The 24,952-nt window shown below is 45.3% G+C and overlaps 2 protein-coding genes across 4 annotated transcripts in view; one reads left to right on the top strand and one right to left on the bottom strand.

The window, feature by feature from the left end:
• The first annotated feature begins 203 nt into the window (after window positions 1-203).
• RAB11A (RAB11A, member RAS oncogene family) lies at window positions 204-19,453 on the top strand. The gene is made up of 5 exons (XM_055715795.1): window positions 204-361; window positions 8,295-8,490; window positions 9,451-9,644; window positions 10,638-10,718; window positions 17,704-19,453. The coding sequence occupies exons 1-5, from the start codon at window positions 322-324 to the stop codon at window positions 17,841-17,843; spliced, it is 651 nt and encodes a 216-aa protein (XP_055571770.1). The 5' UTR covers window positions 204-321; the 3' UTR covers window positions 17,844-19,453.
• The window catches only part of MEGF11 (multiple EGF like domains 11), a 288,743-nt gene continuing 283,049 nt past the window's right edge, over window positions 19,259-24,952 (bottom strand). For all 3 annotated transcript variants that reach the window (XM_055715792.1, XM_055715793.1, XM_055715794.1), the window contains one exon: window positions 19,259-24,457. In XM_055715792.1, the coding sequence (XP_055571767.1) occupies window positions 24,297-24,457 (161 nt within the window). In that variant the 3' untranslated portion in view covers window positions 19,259-24,296. The remainder of the gene's footprint in view (window positions 24,458-24,952) is intronic.

Raw genomic sequence — 24,952 nt, 5'->3', positions numbered from 1 at the left:
CCCTTTCCCGCGGCCCCCGCGTTCCTGCCGCAGCCAGCCCATCTGCCTGCCTGCCTGCCTGCCCGCCCGCCCCCCGGCTCTCCCCGCTGCGGCTGCTCCCCGCGGGCTCTGCACACCGCCCACGCCCCGCGCCCCCTCGCCGCACAGGCTCTTTAAGGCCGGGGTGGGCGCGGCGGCGGCCCTGCCCCCCCCGGAAGTAGTTTCGCGCCGCCGCCGCGCTGCCCCGGAACCACCTGTCCTCCGCGGAGGGCGGAAGCGCTGCGGCGGCTGCAGGGAGGGTCCGGCTCCCGCTCCCAGTGCTCGGCCTCGGCGCACCCCACCATGGGCACCCGCGACGACGAGTACGACTACCTCTTCAAAGGTAACGGGGGCGCCGGGCCCTCCCTGCAGCAGCCGGTGGGGTCACCTTCCGCAGGGGGTCCCGGCCTTGGCGGGGGGGTGGCGAGAGGCCTCCTCACGGCGCGACCTTCCGGCGGGCGCCGCTCCCCGTCGCTGCCCCCCGCGCAGCCCCGGGGACGGGCCCGGCCCGCGGCCGCCGCTCCGCTGAGGGAGCAGGCCGCCGGGGTGGGGCGGGGGGCCGCGGGCGGCTCTGTGCCGGCCTGGCGGGGGCTGCGGGGCGGCGGGACGTGTCGCTGGGCCCGGACGCGGCGGGGTGCTGGGCCCCGCTGCCTGCCCCGCCACCAGAATGTCCCGTTGGGGCCGGTGTCCATGGCGGGGCCGCGCTTGTGCGGGGCGTCTGCGCCCTTCGGGGCCCGAGGCGCCGGCCGCCCTCTGGGCTGGCGGGCGGGGATCGCTGGAGGCGATGCCCAGGGCTGATAAGGAGTATTCCCAGTCCTTTTTAATAGCTGGAAGAGGAAGGAGAATTGAGTTATGCGCTCAGCGTTGGTAGATGATGCAGCTAATTTAATAAAGCGGGATTATTTACTGCTTTCTGCACTCTGAGCTCTTCACGAGAGGCGACTGGAGCTGCTGTTTCACACCCTGTGATCCCGCGTCCTGCCCTGGCACCCGGCTGGGGGCAGGGGAACCTTCCCCCCCTTTTCCTCCAGGGCTGGTGGTGCCCTTGCAGTCAGCCCTGCCAACGCAAGTTGGGTTAAAGTGTTGCGGCTTGTAGTTAACTACCCAGTTTTTGCTCCCTGCAGAGTAAAATACCAGCCTGCTGTAAAAAGGTTCGTAAAGCACGCTGTGAACTGTGTATGGAAATGCTGCTGGTTTGAGGTTGACAGTCCAGCTTCTTAAGTCCTACTCTAAAAGCAAGCACAGTATTGTAGAAAGTAGGGTTTTTATTGCAATGGTATTGTGAATTCGAATTTAGGATTTAGAGTATTTCTTACTGCATTGTAATGGTGAGGGACCCAGTGCTTTTCATCATGAAACTTAGGTAAAGAAAAACATCAAGTGTGTTCTTTCTGTACCCTTAAGCTCATGTAATAACTTTGAGGAATTACATTCTTTTTTGTTGCCTGTTTTATCCAATTGCCATGTGCAAAGTGGCATTATTTCTAACTGTAAATCGGTCATCTGCACTGCTATTAAAATAAAATCAGGAAGTACCCAGAAATGCCTTTTCTCTCAGCTTGCAGCGTTGGCAAGGGCCTTGCTGACAGCTTAACTTAATTGCATCAAGCAATCTTACTGTAGGTACTCATGTGTATGAGTTATCAAAACCATTGCATTATTTTTACTTGTTCATACAGTTTATAAGTAATGCTTTAGCTGTGAAGGCCTAGGAATATCAGTGATGCAGGGTTTGTTGGGAGAGGTCCTATCTTTCATTAGGCCTGCTTCCTTATGTAATTGGAAGATAATAAAGTTGTGATCCAGTTACGTGGAAAAGTGCAAACCTAGTTTAATTGGTTGCCCTTTCTAAAGCTTTTTCTGTTTAGACTGGTTTATAGAGGCTCTTGGGAGTTCAGGGAATGCTTTGAAAATGGTGTTATGAAGGTGAGTGATTCAGGCTTTGCAAAGCTGGAGTAGACTGCAGGAAGTTGATGCAGTGTCACGTAACTGGGATTAATGTGGCAGCTGAAATAACATGACAAATGCAGAGTAATACAAATTGTGGAAACTTCTGTAACTTGCCAAAGGTGACGGTTGTTCTGAACAAGCTGTCACCACTCTGGAATGATCATGAAATTACTGCAAGTAGGTCTCGGAAATGAATGTCTCTTTACCAGGTGCTGGTCAAAAAGGCAAGGGGTAGGTAAAACCTCTTGGAACAGGAAATGAAAACTCAGGGGGAATGTTCAACTGATGTTTGAATCTGAAACATGAGCATCTTGGGGATTGAGGGGAAAATACAGGCAGGAATGGGTATATCCATTTTGAAAGGGATATTGTAGAATTAAAAAGATGGAGAAGGGCATCAGTATAATCAGGAGAGAGAGCTAATAGATTCATATCCCATATACTGAAGTGATCTACAACTTTATCAAAATTAAAACAGTGATTGATAAGGGCAAATAGGGGAAGTTATCTACTGGTTTTGTCAGTTTCTCTGGATATCTGTAATGCTGCTTTTATTGAGCAGCAGGCGAAAACAAAAGGACATAAAAGTCCCACAGATGTATATGTAAATTGAGTGCTGCAGTGCCATAAATACTACAGAGGGGTTTGAAAAGCTACAGAAATTTACAGAGGAAGAGAAATGTCTGTTGGAGCATTTCAGTGCAATGGTTTCAATGACAAGCCAGAAGGTATTGCTTGTTTGAAGATTCAGGGGCTTGCTAGGGCAAAGATTAGCTGCTTGTGTTACACGGAATGTTTCTCAGACATCGGTTGCTGACAGTCAGACTGGGTGTTGGTCTGTAAGGACACTTAATCCAGTAGGACAGTGGTTGTGGGTTTATGAACTTGAAGGGACATGGTAGGTTGGTGGGACTGAGTTCAGGGTTTGACTTGGTTTAAAGTAATTGGGTGATGTTCTCTAGTCTAAGCTGTCTTTTATTACTCTTGAGTTAAACTGTCATGTGTCTGTGAGACCTGGTTTTGTCCTGTCAGCCACTGACAGCAGCTGTATGTTGTAATCAGGCTGCCTTTGCTGGTGGGTGTAAGCTGAGCCCACCTATGTTACCATACAATAAAATCGAGTACCTGTTACAAACTACCCCTCTCCTGACCCTGCCCGCTTCAGCACAGGCTAAAGCCTAAGCCTAGCTTGTAAAGAGGCAGCTTCTGGCAATTTTTTCTTGTCCAGCTGCACGTGTCTTTGTAGTCTTCACTACTTTTGGGGTTTAGCTGAGAACAGTGCCTACTGTTTGCATTTGAAGACATGCAAGACCTATGAAGTCCAGTTTGTAGGAATTTTGCTCTAATTTTAATGGGAGGGAAATATAATGGCAATATAAGGATATTACTTTATTTAATAAGTTAAGCCTGGCTTAAATGCAGGAACTTTTTACTCTCTTTGATTAAAGTAATGTACTTGCAGTAGATGAAGAGTTATCACAGTAACCCTCACTTGTAGATGTCGTCTGTGTTTTCTATGAACAAAGCTTGAGAAGGTTATGTCTGCACCTTGACCATCTGGACACTCTGGATTTGGGGTCAAGCTTCTCATTTCTGAATATTGACCTGACTTGTGGTGCCATTCAGCTTATTGTTAGGAAAAACATTTTTGACTGTTTCCTACTTTGCATGTTATTTTCTCCAGCTTTTCCCTTTGATATTGAGGAAATGCTCTGAAATGCAATAAACTCGTTGCTTTGGGTTTTAAAAACCACATTTTTTTCCTTGTTTGTTTTGTTTAGAGAAATTTGTAGGGAAAAGCGGTTGCATGACGCCTTGGTTTTTACAATGGTAGCAGGCCCTTTGCCTTCACTGTGTTAGATGTGGAGCCCTTTTGTGCCATAACCTGCCAGTTTAGACATTTTACTACAGAGGCATTTGGAGGCCCAGCTCTGCATTACGTGTAGTATGTACAGGTAGTAAACAAGCCCTACCCTGAAGTGCCTTTGAGATGCCAGTTCTCTGCGACAGGAAGTGGGTGAATAAAGCAGGGGGGCACGGGTGAGGAGGGAGATTAATATAGGACATGATCGTGTTAGGTTTGTCAGCAGCTACTTACAAGATGTAGAATCGGGTCATCTTACTCTGGTTTCCTTTAAACTCCAACTGAAGTGGGCAGGAAGAGGTGTTCATCAGCGGGTTCTTCTGGGGGCCGTGAAGACGTGTCCAGGTTCTTCATTGCTGCGCCTCTTAATAGTCGAGCTCAGTGTAGAGATGAGGCCTTTCAGACATTGTAGTTCCCTAGTGCTGGTGAGCTTGTTTTAAATCGTGTAATGTATGACTTGTGTAGTAACTTTTATCATAGACAATACAAGCTAGTGATGCTGGACTTTCTATTTTCAACCTGATTAGGTTGTCTGTAATATACTTCATGAGATAATTAAAGTATTTTCTGAAAACTTCAGCTAAAAGGTTTAACAGAAATAAAAATTGGGTGAGTGAGCTGGAGTGTTGGTGAAAAATTAATAATCCTTTCTTTATGTAGTTCTCGAAATTGCTTTTTATGCAACTTAGGAAATTGAATTCTTATTTTGGTCTTCTACAGAAATAAAACTGGAGTTACAGAATGAAATTTATGCAGTAGCATAGACTTCATACTTTTTTATTTTTTTTCCCCCCTCCACCAAATACTTGTCTTAAACCTTTTGGGGTGGTAAATGCTGTAGATAGTCAAATGCGCTGATTTGAAGAGCAATGCTTGCAAGTATTGAACTCGCTGATCAGTAAACGAGTAAGAATGACCTGCCTAGTAGCAGTCACCTGGGGCAAGGAGATCACTTTCATGATTTCCACAATGTGCCAATACAAATCTCCCTTGATTGTGAAGCTTTCTAAGGCGCTGCTGCTGTAAGGGAAGGTTATTGATGGAGGTTTACAAGAGTAGATCCTGTTGCTGAACTTGCTTGAATGTTTCCTGTAGACCTTCCTCCTTGCAGCGCTGATGTAGTAAAGGAATTTGCTGATGATGCAAGGTGAGTGGTGCAGGAGAAAGTCGGAGTGCAGCACTGGAAGGGCCGTGTGCTTATGAGGACTACCATCCCCCAAATCAGGTGGGATTCAGGATGTAACATTTTATGCCTGGGGACTTACAGGAGTTTGGCAAAGTAAAATTTGCCAACTTAAAGCTAGAACAGTTAGGTCTGATCCCAGGTTGAGCCATCAAGGTGTCAGGAAAAGGTCATTCTAGCTCTAGGTATGCCTGGTAGAGATGGAAATAGTAAATTTCATGTATGTGTCACAGGGAGACCTTGCTTAGAATGATGTGTACAGTTCTCACTGTGTGGAAAATAAATTAAAAAACTTCTAGGGAGGATGTTTGGGGAAATGGACTGTCTGTTTATAAGGAAACATTTGGGGACTTGGCTTATTTAGCTAGTAGAACAAAGCCGAGAGAAGATGGGGTTGCTTTCTGTAAATACCCCAGTGTAAACACCACTGGGAGTAGAAACTAATAAGCTAATGGACAGTGCTGGCACATGAACACCACCATCAGCTGACCGCTAATTTCTTCTGAAAATTAGAAGGCAATTTCTAACCATTAGGAGTGAGCTTCTGGAAGAAAAGCCCAATAAAAGTATGTGTGCAGGAACAATTAGCTTTAACGTGGAACTAGATAATGTCATTTCCCTCCCAGAAACTGTTTGCCTGGGAGTTAGAATAGGACTCAGACATCCAGGGTCATTCCTACTCTGTTTGTATGCTAAGAATATAATACCTGGGAACACTGTGTGGTATAAAGCATCAAAATGAGGTAATTTGATAAGGAAAGCAAGCTTAAAATTAATAATACAGTCTGACTGGCTGTTAAAGCTGTTTTAGTTCATAATTGTATTCAAAGGGTCATACTTGCTCAGACTGGCAGAAATGCAGAAAATGTGAGGGGCCATAGGTGCCTGCTGACACAGCAAGCTGTTCTTGTGTCCGCATTCAAGAGGAGCTGCATTGGCCTAATTAAGTAGAAGAAATAGCTGACTTCAAGGAGGAGAGTCTAATATTTTCCACTTTTAACTGGGACATATTAATCTGGTGCAGGAAACCATTCAGAACATAAGCAGCATGGGATTCAGACAAGGTAAGGAAAAAACCCACACCTGGTGGTGGAATTAAAATGATCTGTCTATTGTGAAATGACTTAAAGCTGTGCTTTGACATATGCACTGAATAACAGAAATACGTTTGAGTGGAATACTTGACAGGTATATGGTGCATCCTGTTGGGAAAAGGAAATTACGTATGTGTATTGCTTTTCCTGTTTAGAGAAGTTTTCAGCCGCTGCCAAAGCTAGTGCTGGGTGATAGCAGGACTGAGGTGTGCCTCCTAGGAACTTAATTAGAACATGTCCCAGTGAATACAAATGTGATGTCATCTAAAGCCATGGCCTAAACCTGCCAAAATTGTATAAAGAACTTATTTGCTATGGCAGTTTGCCAGGTGGTGACGATGCAATTAGGTGCCCTGTCCCCTGCACCAAATTCATTAGTTTAGCATCTTCTGTGCCGGCAAGGCTATTCAGCTGTGTCAGGGCAGCCAACACTGAACAGTGCTGACCTGTCACGTAGGAAAGCAGAATCCTGTTTGCATTCAGCACATGTGCTTGCCACCTACCTGCACTTGTGATCTTCATAAACAGAAGTGGTTAACAGAACCACTCTGTGCTTTGTGCAACTTCTGCAGCTTGGCCGGCTGTGTGCTGAGTCAGCTGGCAGGGGAAGCTGGAAAGATGTTTATTTTGATGAAGTATTCTCCACAAGGCTGTGTTTGAAGCTAGCATTTGCTGCAATTTTCATTTTGTCCAGGGTGTTTAAAAGGTGCTGCTCTGCCCTTAAAGTCAGAGAGAATCCCATTTGCCAGAATTGTTTTATGTTATTTGAATAGAGGATGGCGTTCAGAGGGCTGCTGTGTGGTGCAGCAGCAGATGGGAGTATTTGCACTGTGAGACTAAGACTCCTCGGGGAGGGTTCTCACGCGATTTAAGTGTTTGGTGCACTCATTCCTCTGTTGTACCACACAGAATCTTTAACACCGTGCTGCAGTGTCTTAACTAGTATGTGATGTATGTTACTGAGTAGATATTTCTGTTGGGTTGTTTTTTTCCAAAACAAGCATAGCCACAACTACCTTTTTTTTTTTTTTTTTTTTTTGTCGTCGGAGTGTACATTCTTTTGCTTGGACTGGCATTGATTCATTGCCACATGTAAAAGTTATCAGCCTTCCTTCTCAAGGTTCTTACTTATCCTCTTTTTCTTCCATTTCCTGCTGTTAGCAGTTCAGTACCTTATCTTCGTAGGATCATCCCGAAAGGCTTCTGTTGGTGTGGTTCTGGGTTGTGAATGTTTCATCCAGTGACCTGCATCTTGGTAGTGAGTTTTTAAGTTACACTTAAACTTGCACGTTTCAACTCAGCATTACAGGATATTGCAGCAAATCCTCACGATGCTTTTTTTTTTCCTGTAGGAACTGGACTTTAAACCTTCTGTCAATGTCTTGTCAAGCATAGCTGAATCCTTCCAATTAGTTTGCTGGCACTGGTGCCATGATGAGCCAAGCTGAGCTAGCGAAGGGGGAGTGCGTGGTGGTTCTGAGGCCTAGCAATGCCCAGCAGCATTTTAGAGCAGTTTCAGGCTCTGGCCTAAAATGGCCGGTAGTTGCAGCAGCAGAGGATGACTGTGGAAGGGCACAGTGCTGTAGCTCAGCTAACATTTTGAACTGTCCATCAGGGTGACGGTGGTCTTGTGGGTTTCTATGGGTTTGGTTCTTTTTTTCTATTCATAAATTTTTCTTTTCTATTCCTTTTCCCCAGTTAGGGAACCTGCTTTCTGCAAAGGTATAGAGAGTGTAAAATGAAGGCAGAGTCTGCTGCTTGCCCTATGTTTTAGACTTCTTCAGCAAAACGGATTTCTGTTGCGTGGTGTAGATTTTTCATTTTGTTTTTTTAGCTTGAGTGTTGTTTCGAGGATGTGAAATACATGAAAAACAATTCCCAACTTTTGGAGTGACAACCATGCATATTCTTCCTGGAGGAGGAATGTTCTTTCATGTTGGGTAGAGGAGACTGAAATGTAACAAGTAAAAGTCAAGTCTAATGTCTGTTCAAAATGCTGCTGAATGTGATGGCTCTGTTTCTCTAGGAATATCAAGACTTGGACAGTAGGCCTGTGACAAGGGTAGTGGTTTTGCCACTGTTTTCCTTCATGCTTCATTCTGGAAAATAAATGTTTATTGCAGGTGATTATCAATGTCTTATCTACATCTGGAATCTGATTCTTACGTCCTTTTTTGTCTTGTAGTTGTACTTATTGGAGACTCTGGAGTAGGCAAGAGCAACCTTTTGTCTCGATTCACTCGCAATGAGTTTAACTTGGAAAGCAAAAGTACCATTGGAGTAGAGTTTGCAACAAGAAGCATTCAAGTTGATGGGAAGACAATAAAGGCTCAGATATGGGACACGGCAGGGCAGGAGCGATACCGAGCTATAACATCAGCGTAAGTGATAGTTTGTATGGCTGCAGAGAAGCTTTTGCCCAGGAGGGTAATTCTGGGCCTTTCTGATTCCTCAGAAACTGCAAACAGGGGGTGTTTTTCTATTTTATCGAGTAGTATCCACAACTTATGGTGGAAAGAAGGTTAAATACTATTCAGCCCAGAAACTTGATACAGTGTGTGCTTGCGCAAACTGATTTACTTCTCAGTGCTCTCATGATGTGTAACTGGAAGCAAGACAAGCCTAGAATGCAGACCTTTGAGAGACTTATTTCAATGCAAGCACTTGATAAAGTAATATCAAGTGTTTAAGGAGGTTTTATCAGTGGTAGCTAGGACCAGAAGCCCTCCTGTAGCAGCAAGGAAAGACTGCAAGACTGCTCACTTTGCACACTTTTTTTAATTGAAAAAGAACAGCGTGGGAAAAGCTGCATTTCAGTAAAGCTGGAGGGGATTGCAGGGTGGGAGAACACAGCCTGTTTGTTTTTGTATGTGTTATTGTGCCTCTCTGGTCTGAAAGGAGATCAGCTGTGGCCTTTTATAAAGGGAATAGAGCCGGTGGACGTTTTTATGATCCAGTGAGTCGTTCTAAAGTCTTTCTGTCACTGTGGGCCGTGCACCCACAGTGATGGGTGGGGGACTTTTCAGGAGTGGGTCAGAGGTTGAAGGCAACAGTAGTTCCCCACAGATTCCAAAGCTTCATTTTTGGGATGCAGGGTTCTCCCCACAAACACAAGCTTTGGCTTACTCCCTAGACTCCAAGCTGCCCTGGCTGCTCTGGTGGTTCTGTGGCATAACCCTGGTCTGGATGCTCTACGTGGCTGTTTGAAGTCCCATGTAGCTTGGTTCTGGGTATTTTTTGTTTAGCTGTCTTAGTAATAGCTACTTCCCATTACTGCACAGTAACTTACTGCTTCTAATCGTGTTTCTCGCTGGTTCTCTAATGTGCCTTTTCACCCACAGGTACTATCGCGGAGCTGTAGGGGCATTATTGGTGTATGACATTGCTAAGCATCTTACTTACGAGAATGTAGAGCGATGGTTGAAAGAGCTGAGAGACCATGCTGACAGCAATATTGTGATCATGCTTGTGGGGAACAAGAGTGACTTGCGCCACCTGAGAGCGGTCCCTACAGATGAGGCCAGAGCTTTTGCAGGTTGGTGAATTCAAAATAATGTTCTAATGCTGACTGTCTGGGGAATCTGCCTACCTTGTCTTAGATACAGGTGAGTGTGCTGGTAGAATGAAAAAGAGTGCTGCTGGTGATGTTCCTGTGTCACATACTGATGTTTGCCCCTTTATAATTCAGCCAAAAAGGAAGCCTTTAGAATGTGCTTGCTGACGTGGTGTAAAGAATCAGCAAGAGGCACTTGAAGGTTTTAAACCAGATTTATTCTCTTGCCTATGCATTGCTACTCTTGCAGAAACTGCCCATGGTTTTAGGTTTGAGTTTCTTGTATGGTGGGTAGCTGTGCACCTACTTGTATACTGCCTTCTTTGCACCAACTGATCTGGAGCCTTTGGCAGATGCCCATGGCTGAACAGACTTCCATTAAACTGGCTTTCCAACTCTTGTTACATAATGATCTGTGAAAAAAAAATAATTCTGGTTTCTGTAAATCTTGCCTTGTTTTAGGCCAGATTTCTTTCATTCAGGAGTGTAGCTGGGTTTCTTACATTAAGGCTTGCTGTAGCTGCGTTTGCAGAGATTACGGCCTGTGCTGAGGATCCCTGCCTGCAGGTGGAAGACACTCATTCCCCTGGCGGGGCTAGGGCTAGCCCTGCTAAATAAAATAAGCTGCCATGACATACTAGCAGGTGGGAGGTGGAGAAACTTGATGAAGTTAAAGAAAATCCCGGAAGCTTCATTACACAATTCTTGAAAGTGCAACAAATTCTCACTTTCAGTGACGCGGGGAGATGTGCCTCAAAGTAAAACAGCACTGGGCTGATCCCCCTGTGCTCGGGAATCAGTCTAAATTCTAGCGGTGGTGTTGCTTTCAGATCACGTAAGGGGGGAAAACCCCACAACTTGATACCTGTGCATCTCATCAGAAACACTGCACATATAATCTGGAACAGAAGTTCTTCCAGATGTAAGACAGATATGTGATGTACCCCTCTAATTATAGCATTTCTGTCCACACAGAGAAGAATGGTTTGTCATTTATTGAGACATCTGCTTTAGACTCTACAAATGTGGAAGCAGCTTTCCAGACTATTCTGACAGGTGAGTCATCTAGTGCTTTGTGTTTCAAGGGGGAAGGGCAGAAGGCTGCTCAGATATGATGCAAATAGGCATTTCTTTGCCTATAAAGTGTTTAAGATTTTGCTATTTAATCATTCCTCACAGCTGTAAGATTTGAAGTCCAGTTTTGAAGTGTCACAGTTGAAAGGCCAGCCTTGAACTAGGCTGACTAGAAACCTGGGGCAGATCAAAGTGAACAAGGATTCGTTCCCGAGTTCGTTTCAGTTTCCCATTTGTGTATGGTATAGGGAGTGCCCACGGGAGAGAATTGGCTCATGCAAGCAGCAAGTTAAACAGCCATTGTTTATCAGAGGAGAAGTCAATCTAGTTTTTTTCCATCTTTAATGGTAACCATAGCAGTTGCCAAGGGAAGAGGGATGAAAGTGTAGAGATCCTTCCTTTGAACAATACTGCTACTGGTAGTCTGAGACATAGTGACTCCTGAACTGCAGGGTAGTCATTGTCGTTGCGTTTAATAGTCCTGGCTGGACTTTTGGCCTCTGGAACATGTGATTGCAGAGTGCGCTGTGTTTTTTATGCTCTGTGGATAAAGTACTTCCTTTTTGTTTAAATCCATCTTTAGATATGCAAAACTTGTTAAGACTCTTGAGACATTGAACTACAACGACATGGGGGGCCTTAATTTAACCATGGCTTATAAAGGATAGGGTAGGAGTTCACAAATTGGCACGGAAATCACTAGCTCTTGCGGCGGACTTGTGTTACTGTGTACCCTGTTGCCTGTAGCCAGGGCACAGTGGAACGACAGCGGCGTGCATGCCTTTTGAGCTGTCATCATTCCCTGCTTTGGCAAATGATTCTCTAAATCTCTACTCTTGGTCTTGAAAACACCTGAGAGACTCCTCTGTTCTGGTATGTCTCAGTTCTAGAAGTGCCAGGCAGTGTTTCCATTTTCTCCAAGTGCCTCCAACATGTTTCCCAGTTGCAATTTTAAACGCCCTCCTTTCTGATGTAGCATGTGCCGGGCTACGTGATGTGCTTGGTGTGAGGAACAGCCCCACTTTCTAAACTGTGTGTCTCTGTTAATCAGATCTCATCGCCGTGACGTTGGCACCTCGTTAGTTTTGGGGTTTTTTTTTTTCCTCTTTGCTTGCTAATTTAGACATTCTATTAAAAATGCATCAAAAAGGACTTGTTAGCCATACTGGAACATGCAGGTGAGGAGGCAGTGAGGAAGCTATTTACTGTAATAGAAGTATAAATTCTGTACAATTTTTTGAGGAGTTCGAAATGCTTTATGAGCACCCTAGCAGTGAAGAGAGTTGTTAGGATGCTGGCATGTTACCTGCCTGTGTCCATCTGTTTGTTGTCTTATTAGTTGTAAGAGGCCGCTGAGAGGTTCTGGTTGTATTGTGGTCTTTGCAGTGGATCCCCAAGCAGTAGTGCTCCTGCCCATATACTAGCAAAAAAGTGTGTTCGTGTTAGATGAATAAACAGTGCATGGGGATGCCTGTCATCTTGTTGCTTCATACAGTGCTGGGACTAAAAGTTTGAGTTTGTTTCCTCTTTAGCTGCACCATGTGGTTCCCTTTTAACTTCAGTGTTGTCATCTGGTTGTAATTCAACATTGCACAATTTTTTTAATTTTTTTTTTTTTTTTAGAAAAAGAGATGTTGGCTTATACATTTACTCCCTACATGACTAATTAATTACTAATGCCGTCAAGAGGGTGGATGGTTAAGGAGTGGCTGAACACCATGGTATCTGGGGTGCCTGCTGGACTTCCTGTTTTCTTCACGGGCCTAAAGGCAGTCCTGTCAAAAATGCTCATGAATTTGGGCATGGAATTTCAGGAGAAAGACATTTTTGTTGCTTATTTGTAATTGCTAAAACCTGAAGCGTCTTCCATTTATGCATATGTCCTTGGTTGTCACCTGTTTCCTCTCAGGAGCACCTAGACTGAACTTTGAGGTCAGGTTCTGGCCAAATGTGCTGCGTGTAATGTGGAACAAACAGCCTCTCTGCTTGTTGTTTCAGTTTTCAGAGGGGATCAGGGCCCTCAGATGAAGGTTAGTTAATAAACTTTCGTACTTATGCAGCAACAGCACTAAGAAAACAGAACTGGAAATATATCAGGCACTGTTTACCCCTTCGCTGGTGGGCAGTGGTGGCTGTCATAGTCAATACACGCCAGTCACCTAATTGCGCCCATCACCCGTTAGACCGTTCTGTTCTCTAACAGTGATGGCTGAAGGGGTGGAAAGCTTCCTGCATGCCCTGGGCTGGTGCTTTACTTCAGCAGAGCTGTGTGACCTCAGATGATACACTGCCATTGCCATGGGGAAGCAGTTCACCTCTTGGGCACAGGCTAGGCTGTTTCTTTATCTCTTCTCGCATGCTTCCACTAGTACCTTTTATTCCAGAAGTTACTTGGGATTTTAATTTGTGGAGGTTTTTGTTTTTTTTTTTTTTATTTTCCCCTGGATGAATTTTTCTGTAAGGGGAGCAGTCTGTAACGGAAGAACAAGTGATTAAAACTTGCCCTTGGTGGACTCTGACAGATTGCTGAGGCTGTTGCTTTTCCACAAACGTCAATGTTCCCTGTGTGTTGCTGTGGCAGTATTTTGGGTAAAGAGCTCCTGGGTTTGCGGACAGGATCCTTGTTTAGGAGGGTTTGGTTCAACTCTGCTGGAAGAAACACTTCTGCTGATTAGTGGGCATGTGGCTCACTCCAGACAGGAGCTCCTGTTTCAGGGAGATAAAGATGAAGTAAATAATGCATTAACAGCAGGTTGGCTCCATCTCGGCTGTGACTGGCATGCTAAGGACGAATGTTCTGCCAATAGACTTCTTGATAACACTTCACAGCTGGCTTTTTCTGTTAATGATTTGCTTTGGAGGAAAGAGGGGAGCAGTCATCTGCGGAATGTCATTTTCGGAGTGACCCTGCAGAATCATGGATCGCGTGTATTTGGCCAGGCTGCCTCCAAGCATAGTGCCTGCAGGTGGAATGCTCACTGTCCTTTGAAGAAGGAAGCTGGTAAAGCCAACAGGCTTTTTTGCCCACAGGCTGTGGGCGGAGGTGGCTGGCAGAAGGAGGGGCAGGGCACGCTGCTGCACCAGCTCTGCTAGTATTTGCAGTGCTGGGAGCTGCACCACGGAGACATCCCAGGCTGCTCCCAGTGCCTTTCACACAGCTGCTTAGATCTCCCCTGATACAGGGTGTCACAACTAAGGTCTGTAGCAAAACTCCTTTCTCCTGCAGCCCTACTGAAGCTGGTCTGGTTGGGACAGTGTTGGAAACTTGTAAGAGTACTTCCCTTGGAGGTGTAGCAGGGTCTGTGTTAAGCTTGTCCACACCTAGATTCTCAGGTTAAGCCACTTTGAGTGGATGGCTTTGGGCATAGGAAATACGAACCCATTATAGTTAGAAAAGCCTAAGTGTGTGTTCTGCTGTTACACTTCCACTGTACAGGTGGAAGAAGGGGGAGGAAGCTTTTCTTGCCTCTACCTGTATTACAGAGGACTTTTAGAGGGGGGGTATGTCTTGGATCTAGTGGGCTTCCTGTCCTGCTGTGGATTCCAGATGAGGTTTTGGGGACCTTTTCCTTCTGTGGCTTAGAGTAATGGTCCCTGTCCAAATTCTTCTGTTGCAAGATGTCTAGACTCTAAGGGCTGATTGTTGTGCACACAAAGCTGCTTTGTATCATCTGGCAAGTAGGAGAGACTGGTATTATAATCCTAGCTACTCAGAGCATTCACAGCAGGATAAACCATCCTTAAAGTAAACTGGAGTCTGCCTCTGTTCCCTGCCTGGCTCTGTACTGTCTCTATTCCTGCACTGCCTTCTGCCGTGGTTTCATCTCTAAGGAATCCCATCTCCAAGGAAACACAATCACAGAGCATTAACATCAAAAAACCTAGGGATTTCCTCGTTTGTTAGCTCTGTACACCTGAGAATGAATGAAACGCTAGTGCAGGCTGAGCGGACAGGGTCTGGTCAAGCTCCTCCTAGGCAGCAGTGTCACTTTTTCCCAGCCGTCTTTACAGTGCAAGGCCTGTCTCACACAGTTACCAATTATGCAGTGATGCATTCTGTGAATGTGTTCTTAATAAGGTCTCATTCAGTTACTGAGCAGAGCATAAAATGTAGTGTCTTCATTAAAAAGCGCATGTCTTCATTAGCCTGGCGTTCCTCTGTGCAGACCAGTTTCTGTGTATGCCTCTGGGCAGTTCGCTCCAGTGAGAGCAGGTTTAAGCTGTTCCCGCCTCCCCTTTCACACCAGCACAGCTGTGTGGTGAAGGAGCATGCAGCTGCTCCAGGGAAATGCAGGTTTTAGCCATTTAGGCTTTTAGGGCAGTACAACGTGGCTGCGCAAAGGTTTGCGCTGCAGAGGAGGGAGAAGCAGCAGCAAGCAACTCCTTGGGGCTTGCTGTGAGTTGGTTAAAGCAGCACAGCTGCTACATGTCCTGGCAGGGTTGCTGGGGAGGTGGTGGAAGTGGGGACATGGAAATGCCTTCCCAAGTCAGAGGGGATAGACCCTTCATCGGCAGAGAAATCGGTGCTGTTAGGATTGTTTTTAAGGCTTCAGGGCTGCTGTAAGGTGAGGGTGTTACACAGAGGGCACTGTTCAGATTCCTTGCTCATAGGGCTGGAGGAAGTGTGTGACAGCTCATGTTAGGGACGAGTATGAACTTGTTCAGGAAGTTCTCTGGAAAATTGAGAATTGCTGCTGAAAGTGCTACTGGAGAGTTTCTGGTAATGGAGGTGGTGAGAGCTTTCTGCCAATGACTGGGAGCGGGCAGCGTTCTGCACTTGGGGGTAAGCCGGCTGTCTGCCCTGTGCTGGGGCAGGGCAGTGGATCAGAAAACTTGAAGAACGCAGGGTAGGTCTTTTCCAGCTGTGCTCCTCCCACCTCTGCACCCCAGCGCTCTGCTGAGCCTTGCTGAGTGGCCTGCCACAGGGTGAAGCTGATCTTTATCTGCAAATTCCCACACGGGGTTGCAGGTGGCTTTAAAGATCTGATTTCATGGGATTCATTTAACTTGTGAAGTTGTTTATGTGTAAGACTGTTGGAAAGAAGAGTGAACTCGAGAAAGGGTGAAATCAGAAAATCCTTTTATGTGTGCAGCTCTTGGTTGCCTCAGTGGCTTTATCTGTAACTGAACGTGTATGTAGCATCCCATCCATTTTCCTGAACGGTTTAGCCCTGTCTGAGTCTGAGCGGTCAGTTGGAGGCCCGGCAGGCAGATTCCTTCAAAGCGCCGCTTGCAAAGGTTGGTGTTGCTTCTATAGCCTGTAGATACAGCACAGTATTTACGTGACAGATTTTTATTTTGCCAACAGCCCCGTGGACGCTTGCAGCCCTGCTGCTACTTTTCCTGGGGAGCACTTGGCCTCTGTGTTGGCAGCTTAAATCAGTGCAGGCTCGCTGCATCAAGGCTGAGGTTTTCAAGCCCTGTTTGGCAAGGACCCTTTTCAGCTCCTCGGTGCCATCTCTTCCCATTGTCATAAAAGCAGGCGCTTAGCTGTGTGCTCAGCCCTTGGCAGCAAAGAGGACCTCTCTGCACTAGGCTGCTTGCTCAATTTCCAGTACTGAAACGGTGTCAGAATGTGCGCTAAGCAGCAGCAGCTCATCAAAATTCTGAACAAAGGCTACTCACTAATGACAAAATTTCTGGTGGAAAAGATGCGTCTTGTGTTGGGGTCAGGAGAGGTGTGTGTTTGGACAGTCGTTATTCAGGCTGATAAGAGACTTCAGAAGAACTTGGACCTTTGTTTTGCCAGAGCTGTTTGCGAGCTGTGCTCATCCCTGCTTCCCTCTGCGAGGAGTGAAGTGCAGACACTCTGCAGCCTGGGCTTACCCGGTGCCTTACGGCAGGGCAGTGAGCTGGAGTGTGCAAATCGGGTGTGGGCATCAACTGCCTTCTCTCGGGGCTCTGCTGCTTGGCAGTGCTGCTGTGTTTGTTGCCAGCACGCTTTTCTGTTGTGCAAAGTAAAATACGCGATGTTGTCATTTCGGGGTCGGCTCTTTGCTGAATCTGAAACGCTTTCAAACTTGTTTGTTAAACTGAGGTTTAGTGAGCCTGTTGTTGTTGGTGTTTTTTTTTTAACTTTACTGGTTTTAAAAGTCAAATTTGCAAGTGAGTTTGCAGTGTTCTATTTTTGGTGTCCTTGATTTCCTTTCTGGGGGTGAAGTGCTACTATGTATGCTGTACTTTTTCTTCTGTGCAGCTGAAATAAGTGCTTTTGTAGTTACTCTGAGTTTATGTACAGTGAGTGCCATCAACCACTAACAAAGGCATTCCCCAGTGGGTGCCTGCTGGGGAAGGCACAGGAGTTTAACCCATGCTTTCCAGTTGATGCTGCAATTTTTTCATCTGGAGTCCATATTTCTTTTCTATAGTTTTGAATTTTAGCTATGCTAACACAGCAACAAATTCATTAAAGGATTTGTGTGCTGCTTAAGGTGCTGAGTCTCCCCTTTTGGGCCCCAGTCAACCTTTTCTGAAGATTTAAAACCATTTGGGTGATAGGTGAGGTATTGTATGTGATAGGCATGCCAAGAGGGAAGCAATGGCCCTTGCAGTCCTATCAGAAATTCTGAGTGGCTGTTTTTAATCTTGCTGTTGTCCATGGGTACGTCAGCAAGCACGTGACCACTGTCCTTGGAGCCTTAAGAACCATGAGAAGGAATTGACGGGGCACATAGTTTATGATTCCTAGTAAAAAACCCCTGTGAATTCTGCCTGTTTACCAACTCTTATCTCAAGGGAAGTAAAATAGTTGTTAAAAACCTCATTTCTTTTGCAAACACATATTTTATATTCTGAATATAGAAAGCATCACAATTGAACTTCTTGTGAAACCTTCTGTGCGCTACCAATATAGTTTCAAAACTGTGGGAAATCTTTATATAATTTATGCTTGGTTTCCCCCAGTTTTAACTTTCTGATGGTGTTTTGCTGGTGTACGTGTAATGACTAGATCTTTCTCATCTTCCAGAGATCTATCGTATTGTTTCCCAGAAGCAAATGTCTGACAGACGTGAAAACGATATGTCTCCAAGCAACAACGTGGTTCCCATTCACGTCCCTCCAACCACTGAAAACAAACCAAAGATGCAGTGCTGTCAGAATATATAGAATTGTTCATTCTTTCCTAAAAGGCTGTGTATATTCCCCAGGTCCGAGATTTAAATATATTTGTAATTCTTGTGGTTACTTTCTTGTTTTTAGTTTCTGCTTATTTCATCTGAATTTTTCCATGTCTTAAACACTTTGATTTCAGTGTTAATGAATCTATTACTTCTATGTGGCTGCAGTATTTTTCCAACACTGACTTGTCGGTTTTGGTTCAGTAAATTGTTTGGAACTGAACTGATCTCTTTCCAACGTGATGCCTGCTAGTCAGAGCACAGACACCTTTAGTGAGCACTTGAAGACGTTATTCTGCTCCTCGCAAAACAGTTACTGTTGGTTGAACTAGGAAAATATCTCTGGGCAGGATAATCTTTCCTTGTCTTAAGGTGTTGTATACTGCATCTAAAGCTTGATGAAATGCCCATTGCTCTGAAGTGCAATTTTAATGTAAGTTAAATGTTTTTGGCTATATCTTCAGATTGTCAAGTTAAGGATTTTTTTTTTTTTTATGGAATATTATGGGGGAGAAAAAGAATTTCTTGTGAACATAGCAGCAGGGTTCTTGCTACCTGTGAAGGAGCTGTTGTGGTTTGGCACCTGCTGCAGAGGTTGTAATGTGAGGCAGAGCTGCTGGGAGGCTGGCCAGGGAGACGCTGGTGGCACTCCCACTGAGGTGCCTCTTGTGCATGAAGAAAAGCACGAGCAGTCTTAACTGATGAAGGGTCACTCCATCACTGGAACTTGCAGCGTGTTTTTGTGCTGCCCGAGACTTGGCCCCCGCAGTGCTGGTGGTATCAGGATTTGAAGATGCCTTTTTTCTTTCATGGTCCACAGACTTGAAGGGTGTTGTCACGTATTACATGCTTATTCAAATGCTTGAGTTGATGAATCAATAACTTCCACAACCTCGTCTTAGTCTCCAGTTCTGTTTCATCCAGGATTTTTAAACTATTCCAGTGGTTTGTTATATGTTCCTTAAGAGAAACATCTGGAGTAGTTTTCTTACTGGATGCGTTCCCTCTGTGGACTGTTGCTCAGTACAAATCATCTGTTCGATTTGCTTGTTCAGGGATACATGAACTGTGCCTTCTGTCACTGCGCTCACTGCATATCGCTCACTGCATATCACTCGCTGTGTGCTATTCCGAAACGCATCGTTAGTACTGAGATTTAGGGGCTATAGGTGCTGAATTTCTACAGTATTTAAAAGAGCTGTTTGTTGTATAAATGGCTGCAGTTATTTATACAATTACAGGGAACTAATTGCTTGTAGGGGAAGTTTCTCAAACTCTGATATGACCCACTTGGAACATCCAGATCTGGGTAGGCACTACCAGCTGCGTTTCATACCCAACCTTTCTGTCTTGCGGTGCTCATGATGTGTAAGGCACACAGAAGGCATTGCTGTAGTCGGTCACTTGTTTTTTGTGGTTTTTTTTTTTTTTTTTAAATCCATTTCTCCTCCTGGTATTAGTTCTGAAGATGCTATTTTGATCTGTTTGTAAATTACTTTGTATTTTATGCATGTACTGTACCTTGATTCATTATTTTTTTAGATTGATTTAAAATCTATTCATCCATGATTCTAATAAAGAATTACAGGGGACAACTCAGTGTGGTGTTGGGTGCGGTTTTTTGGGAGAACTGGGAACTGACGTGAAGGTTTTTATGTGCTGGAAGCTAGTAAGCTTCTTTGAACTGGTTCTGAGAAGATGCTGAAGTGGAAGTACACCCAGAAAAGGAACCGAAAGGGTCGTGTTACATGACAGTTGCCTTCGTTATTCAGACCAGGCCTGCAGCTTTTTGGGGCTGCTGCAGTTCATAGCCATGACGGTTTGGCAGTGTCAGGGAGCTCTTGGACTCTGAGAGGTCTGTGGGTTCACTCCAGTGAAACCTCTGAATAGCTTTTACAAACCTGTCTGGGTTTTCTTGTCCATATTGTCACCAGTAAGAAACTTCTGTGGACAGCAAGGTATTGCTTTCTACAGCAAATTATTATGGCTTTGTGATCCTGCTGTGGGTCCTGCTGAAGAGGTGGTGCTCAGGCGCCAGACTGCCAGTGTCCCCAGCAGCAGCTGCCCCCGCACGTGTGGTGGCTCTGGGGACAAAGGCTATGTAGGGCCTCTTGGTATTGCAGGAGAGCGTAAGGACAAGGCGTCAGGCTGGGCCCTTGCTCACTGTGGGAGTTGTTCCCACAGCATTTTCTCTAACCAGACCAGAGCATATTTTGGAATTAACCAAATTACCGCAGCAGCCAAGTTCTAAATTTGTCAACTGGAAATGCAGGATGAGTTTCGCTTCGCTTTCTTTTCTGATTCATGTAAGCAGGCAACTTGACTTAGCTGTCATGTCAGGTTTGGATTTCACGTGCTTTTATGCAAGTTGCTTCCTTCTGCAGCAAATGCAACCGTGACAAAGGCTGTGGGAGCACAGATGGCTGTTGGAGGCCGACGCCACCCCTGCCCCACGCAGAGTTTGCACGTGCTTCTTCCTTTGGTCCACAACAGAGAGTGCTGTGTGTAAGTCCTGGGCAGCTGTGAAATGGCTGTGGGTGCTGTTAGAGACAGTAAGAGCTCTTAATTTCTTTTTTTCCATCAGGCCTTGGGTGGAAATGCTGTGCAAAATCTGCTTTTGTACTTACGAACTGCTGCAACATAGAACAATGTTTTCATGCAATAGTTTGTAAAGCCTTCATAAGCCATCGACTTCTAAAGCAAAATCAAACAGAGTTTATACAGGGATGTAACTTCTTGCCCATTAAAGCCTTTGCCTCGTGTTCTATGGTTTTATACTGCTTTTTCCTGACTAAGCACTGCAGTGCTGCGGCAGCAGATCCTGGCTGGCCCTGGGCTGGGTGACGCTCCTGGGACAAGAACGTGCTTCACAAAGTGCTTTGGGAGAGACAATGCAAGACATTATTCTGTCTGAACACTGACCCAACGGCATATTGTTCCTGTTCAGCTGCTGATTAATCATTCTCTTCTGTAATTGGCGTTATTTCTGCACTGAAGTGTCTCTTTTCTGCTAATAAGAGACAACTGATTATAACAGATATTGCTTTTGGGCCCTGAAATGAGCTTTTGGAGTTTCTGGGAACTCTCTATAATGCTGCAAAATGAGCTTTACTTGCCAAAAAGCTTTTGCTGTCATTTACATATTTGAATAGTCACAACCTTAACAATTCTGAAGCTGTTCAGCAAGCATCAGTGGTTCTTGTATTTGATGGGAGTTGAGGTTCTGACTCTTAAGCAGAAAGGACATGGAGTTGTTCTGATTTAAAGACATTTTTATTAAGCTAGAATTACTTATTCTATCAGTTCAAACCTGATGAATTTCCAGCTTTAAATAGCTTATTGAGTATGGCTTGTCAAATAAGAAGATTACATGCTGGGCTTTAGTTAACAAGATTTTTGGAAATATGAAGCACAAATATTGGAAAAGCTTCAGCATGTAGCAGTCAGCTGCATTGCCTGGGAGTCATTAATTCTGAAGGTGTTTCTGCTGCAAATCTATGCTCGTGATTTATTGATTAGGCTTCCTGGGAGTGCTGTCAAACCTGCTGAGGTGGCTGCCATGTGTCCTGGCTCATCACTGCAGGGGCAGTAGGGTACGCTGTGCTGGCCTGTACCCTCCAGCGCCCACCTGAAGGCAAGACGACCCGCTAGTGGCACAGAGGCTGTCCTGACACGCGCTGAATTGCATCGCGTGGAAATCGGAGAGAGACCTGGTGCTGGTACTTGCTGCAGATTGCTCTTTGTAGGTGTGCAGGATCTGGTCCGGCTGGGTTTGTGCATCATCGAGGTCTCTTGCTCAGACCCGCTAAGGTTAAACTGTTGAGGAATTGTAAGAAGGATACGTACAGAGCCAGTTACGTTTTGTTTTAAACTTAGGCGTTACTTGAAATGAACTCCAAATTACAGTCTGAATTACAACATTGTGGTTTCTGAGAAATCCTGTGACTTCTGGCTTGTAAACCTGATGCCTCCTGTTTGTTTTTTTTTTTTTGTTGAGGGGGCAGCCCCTTTGTGACCAGCCACGTCGCCTGGAGGACTCTGACCTGTTTAAGTCTGCAAATGAGTACGTTTCAGAAAATACACACTGAGAGAAGTTCAATTTATTTTGTACAAGGTGAATACCTTTGCACAGTGAACAAATATATTACAAATCTGTCTTGCCTTAAAAAAGTATTGCCATTTTGGTGCCTATTTCCTAAGCTAATGCTAATATACAAGAAGGTACTTTTTTGTTGGTTTTGTTTTGTTTTTTTCCTGTTAAGCTCTGTGCACACTGTTGCATTTGGTTTGAAAATCCAGCTTTGAAAAAAACCCCAACTGAGCACAACTCTGCTCTCTGGAGTCTCATCGGAAGCTTTACAGCAACACACACAAAGATTGGTCAGGCCGGCAGCTGAGACTGCTTGTGCTAGGTGTCAAGGTAGGTCTCTAACGAGAGTATTCCTTACCAAACTGCCTTTCTCTTGATAGATTTGAGGTAAGTCTTTCTATTCAGGTACATAAAATATATTTCTACTGGCCCTACAAAATAATTGTCTACTTACATCTCAAATAAGGCTTTCCTGGAAAATAAAATTACTATTGCTGATCAGTCATTGGCCCCATGCACACATGCAGCATTCATGTAACTACTTATGCATTATCCTGCAACATGAAAATCTGCTGCTCTGGAAGCCTGGGGCATCTCTGGGCTCAGCTCAGCTGCCTCACTGCAGAACTGGTTTGCACAGTGGGGTTCAGAGCCGAGCCGACCACCCGCTGGGGTCCCAGCTCCTTCTGCAGCACCGCGCCGGGGCTCCCCGCAGCCTGATACACGAGCGTGTTGCAGTGGTGCACCCAGGGGTGCTGTGCAGGTTGCGGGTGGCTCAGTACCACTGTGTGAGGGGTTTCCATCCCAGAGGTGAGGGCTGAGCCCGTCTGCCGGGACACGGGCTCGGCCCCATCAGGGTGCTCCGAGTGATCTGATGCCTGGTCTGACTCTGAGCCAGCATCAAGCTGCTGCTTCCGAGCTGGAAGGCTCCTTGTCCCCGTCCCCTAGACCAGCAGGTTACACGAATGATCATGCTTAGAGCAAACAGATTGATGCTGGTTTCATTCTCTTCTACTTCCATCAAAGTGATGAATGTGCAACAGAATTATTTTTTTTTATATATTTAAGAGGAAATCAACTTGCTGCTTCCACATTTGCCTAATAAAATTACGTACTTAGAATCAATACTATTTCATGCTCAAAATCTACAAGGAACTGCTTAACGGCAAGTATTCTACTATCTAGGTCAATAAAGATCATTAAAAAAAAATACTCATGGTGGCTTAGTCCAAAACTTTACCATGGGCCAACCCCTTGATAATTAGTTCACAAACAGGTGCTGAAAAAGAAAACCCAGTTTCAGCTCAATTTAATGACATTTCAGGTAGAATCATCAACGGATAAAGTTGCACTACATGGTAATGCACATCAAATCAAAGGGTATCACAAACGGCATGCTGTTAAGCGAATCGTGATGAGATGGTTTGTAAAGATGAGCAGACGTGTCTTAGCTTTAGGAAAGGGAAACCAAACCAGGGTTAGTCTGTGCAAACCGGCTGTGTCCCCGGGCCGGGAGTGAAGGTGCATCGGTTTACACTGCCTGATAAAGCTGGTGGAATTATCTAAAAAAATAAAAGCTGTATAAGGAAAATTAATGCCTATCTGTGCCAATCAAAATACTTTATAGCTTTTTAAAAGTGTGGTAGGTTGGCTGTGAGACTCACTGTTGAAACTCAAGTCATTAGCAGAGATCAGTGGATGTTTGCCAAGATGTTACATTTTAAAAAACTGTACAGAATGTGTCTGTGCTAATACGCTTCAACTGAAATACCCTGGTACTGAATATAAGGATGAAAATCTCAGTGCTCATTACCAAGTGTGAGCTGCACAGGTTGCACATGGTGATGGCAGTAAATGAGGTTTCCAGACAGTGAAATGACAAGTTTCCCTGCTTTCATTCAGAAAAAATGTCCATTTCCATGACAAAGATGAAAATATATTCCAGTGAATTCCTAGTCACTTTGTTCCTAACAGTAAAAGGTTTCTTGATGCAGTTGGTAGTATAAGTCCGTCTACTTAGCATGTTTTTGTGTTTTATTTTACAGCAAAGCCAGGGTTAGAATACACGCCACAGAGTTTTTGCCTGGAGTATGTAGCCACCTTCCTGGGGTGATGTACTCCAGTCACACGTGGAGGAGGTTCTCGTTAGTTCCTGTTACCCATATAAAAATGTCTTTATAAATAACATCATGCAGCAGCAGTTGGCCCAGGCAGATGTTGTGTTACATTAGGTCCTTGCGTAAGACAGTCTGAAATCCCGTCAGCATCCTGCAGCGCAGAAAAGGATTGTCTTCTCTTTTGCTTCCTCAGAGCGTGTGTTTGCAGCACAGTGCACAATGAAGTTCATCCCTTTTAAGACTGCTTGTCCCAAGATGGCCCGTGCGTCGGGCTGTGCCTTACGGGGAGGAGGTCATAGTGACTAGGAATGTGACTGTTCCTAGGCAGGTCGTATGGATTTTGGAGGTAACTGGCACTCCGAGCGCGGGCGTCTTGGACCACACTGACAGTGGGCTCTGGGGAAGCAAGGAAAATGCAGTTATGGTAACTAGCAGCACTCCCAAAATGAGTTACTCGTTCATTTTGTCACAAGCACAGAACATCAGCTTCCCAAACCATCTCTTCCCCTCACAGCTTTACTGGCAGCGCACAAGGCAATGCGTGGGGCTGACCAGGGAGGAAAACACCGAACAGATCCAAGGGCAGGTAGTTCCTTCAGCCCTGCAGATAATGTCTTCAAAAGACCAACACTTCTGCACTTTCAGAATCCTGCATTGGGACTTTGCAGCAGTTTAAAAGGAGAGCACGAGGAGGGGACTGCAGCCCTCTGCTGCCAGGGCCGGAGGAGCAATTCGGTGCTGTACCACGCTCACATCCACCACCACAGCACAAGCTCCCACCGAGGGCTCAGCTTCCCAGACCAACACACTAATGCACGGGCCTTCTCCCCGAGCCAGCACCTCCCCGCACCGTGCCAAGTCCATGCTACTTGTGTCAGGAAACGAAAAAGA

This window comes from Falco cherrug, chromosome 7 (genome assembly GCF_023634085.1).
Source record: "Falco cherrug isolate bFalChe1 chromosome 7, bFalChe1.pri, whole genome shotgun sequence".
NCBI lineage: Eukaryota > Metazoa > Chordata > Aves > Falconiformes > Falconidae > Falco > Falco cherrug.
The sequence above is the reverse complement of the archived record's forward strand: the minus strand, read 5'-3'. Positions and strand labels throughout refer to the sequence as shown.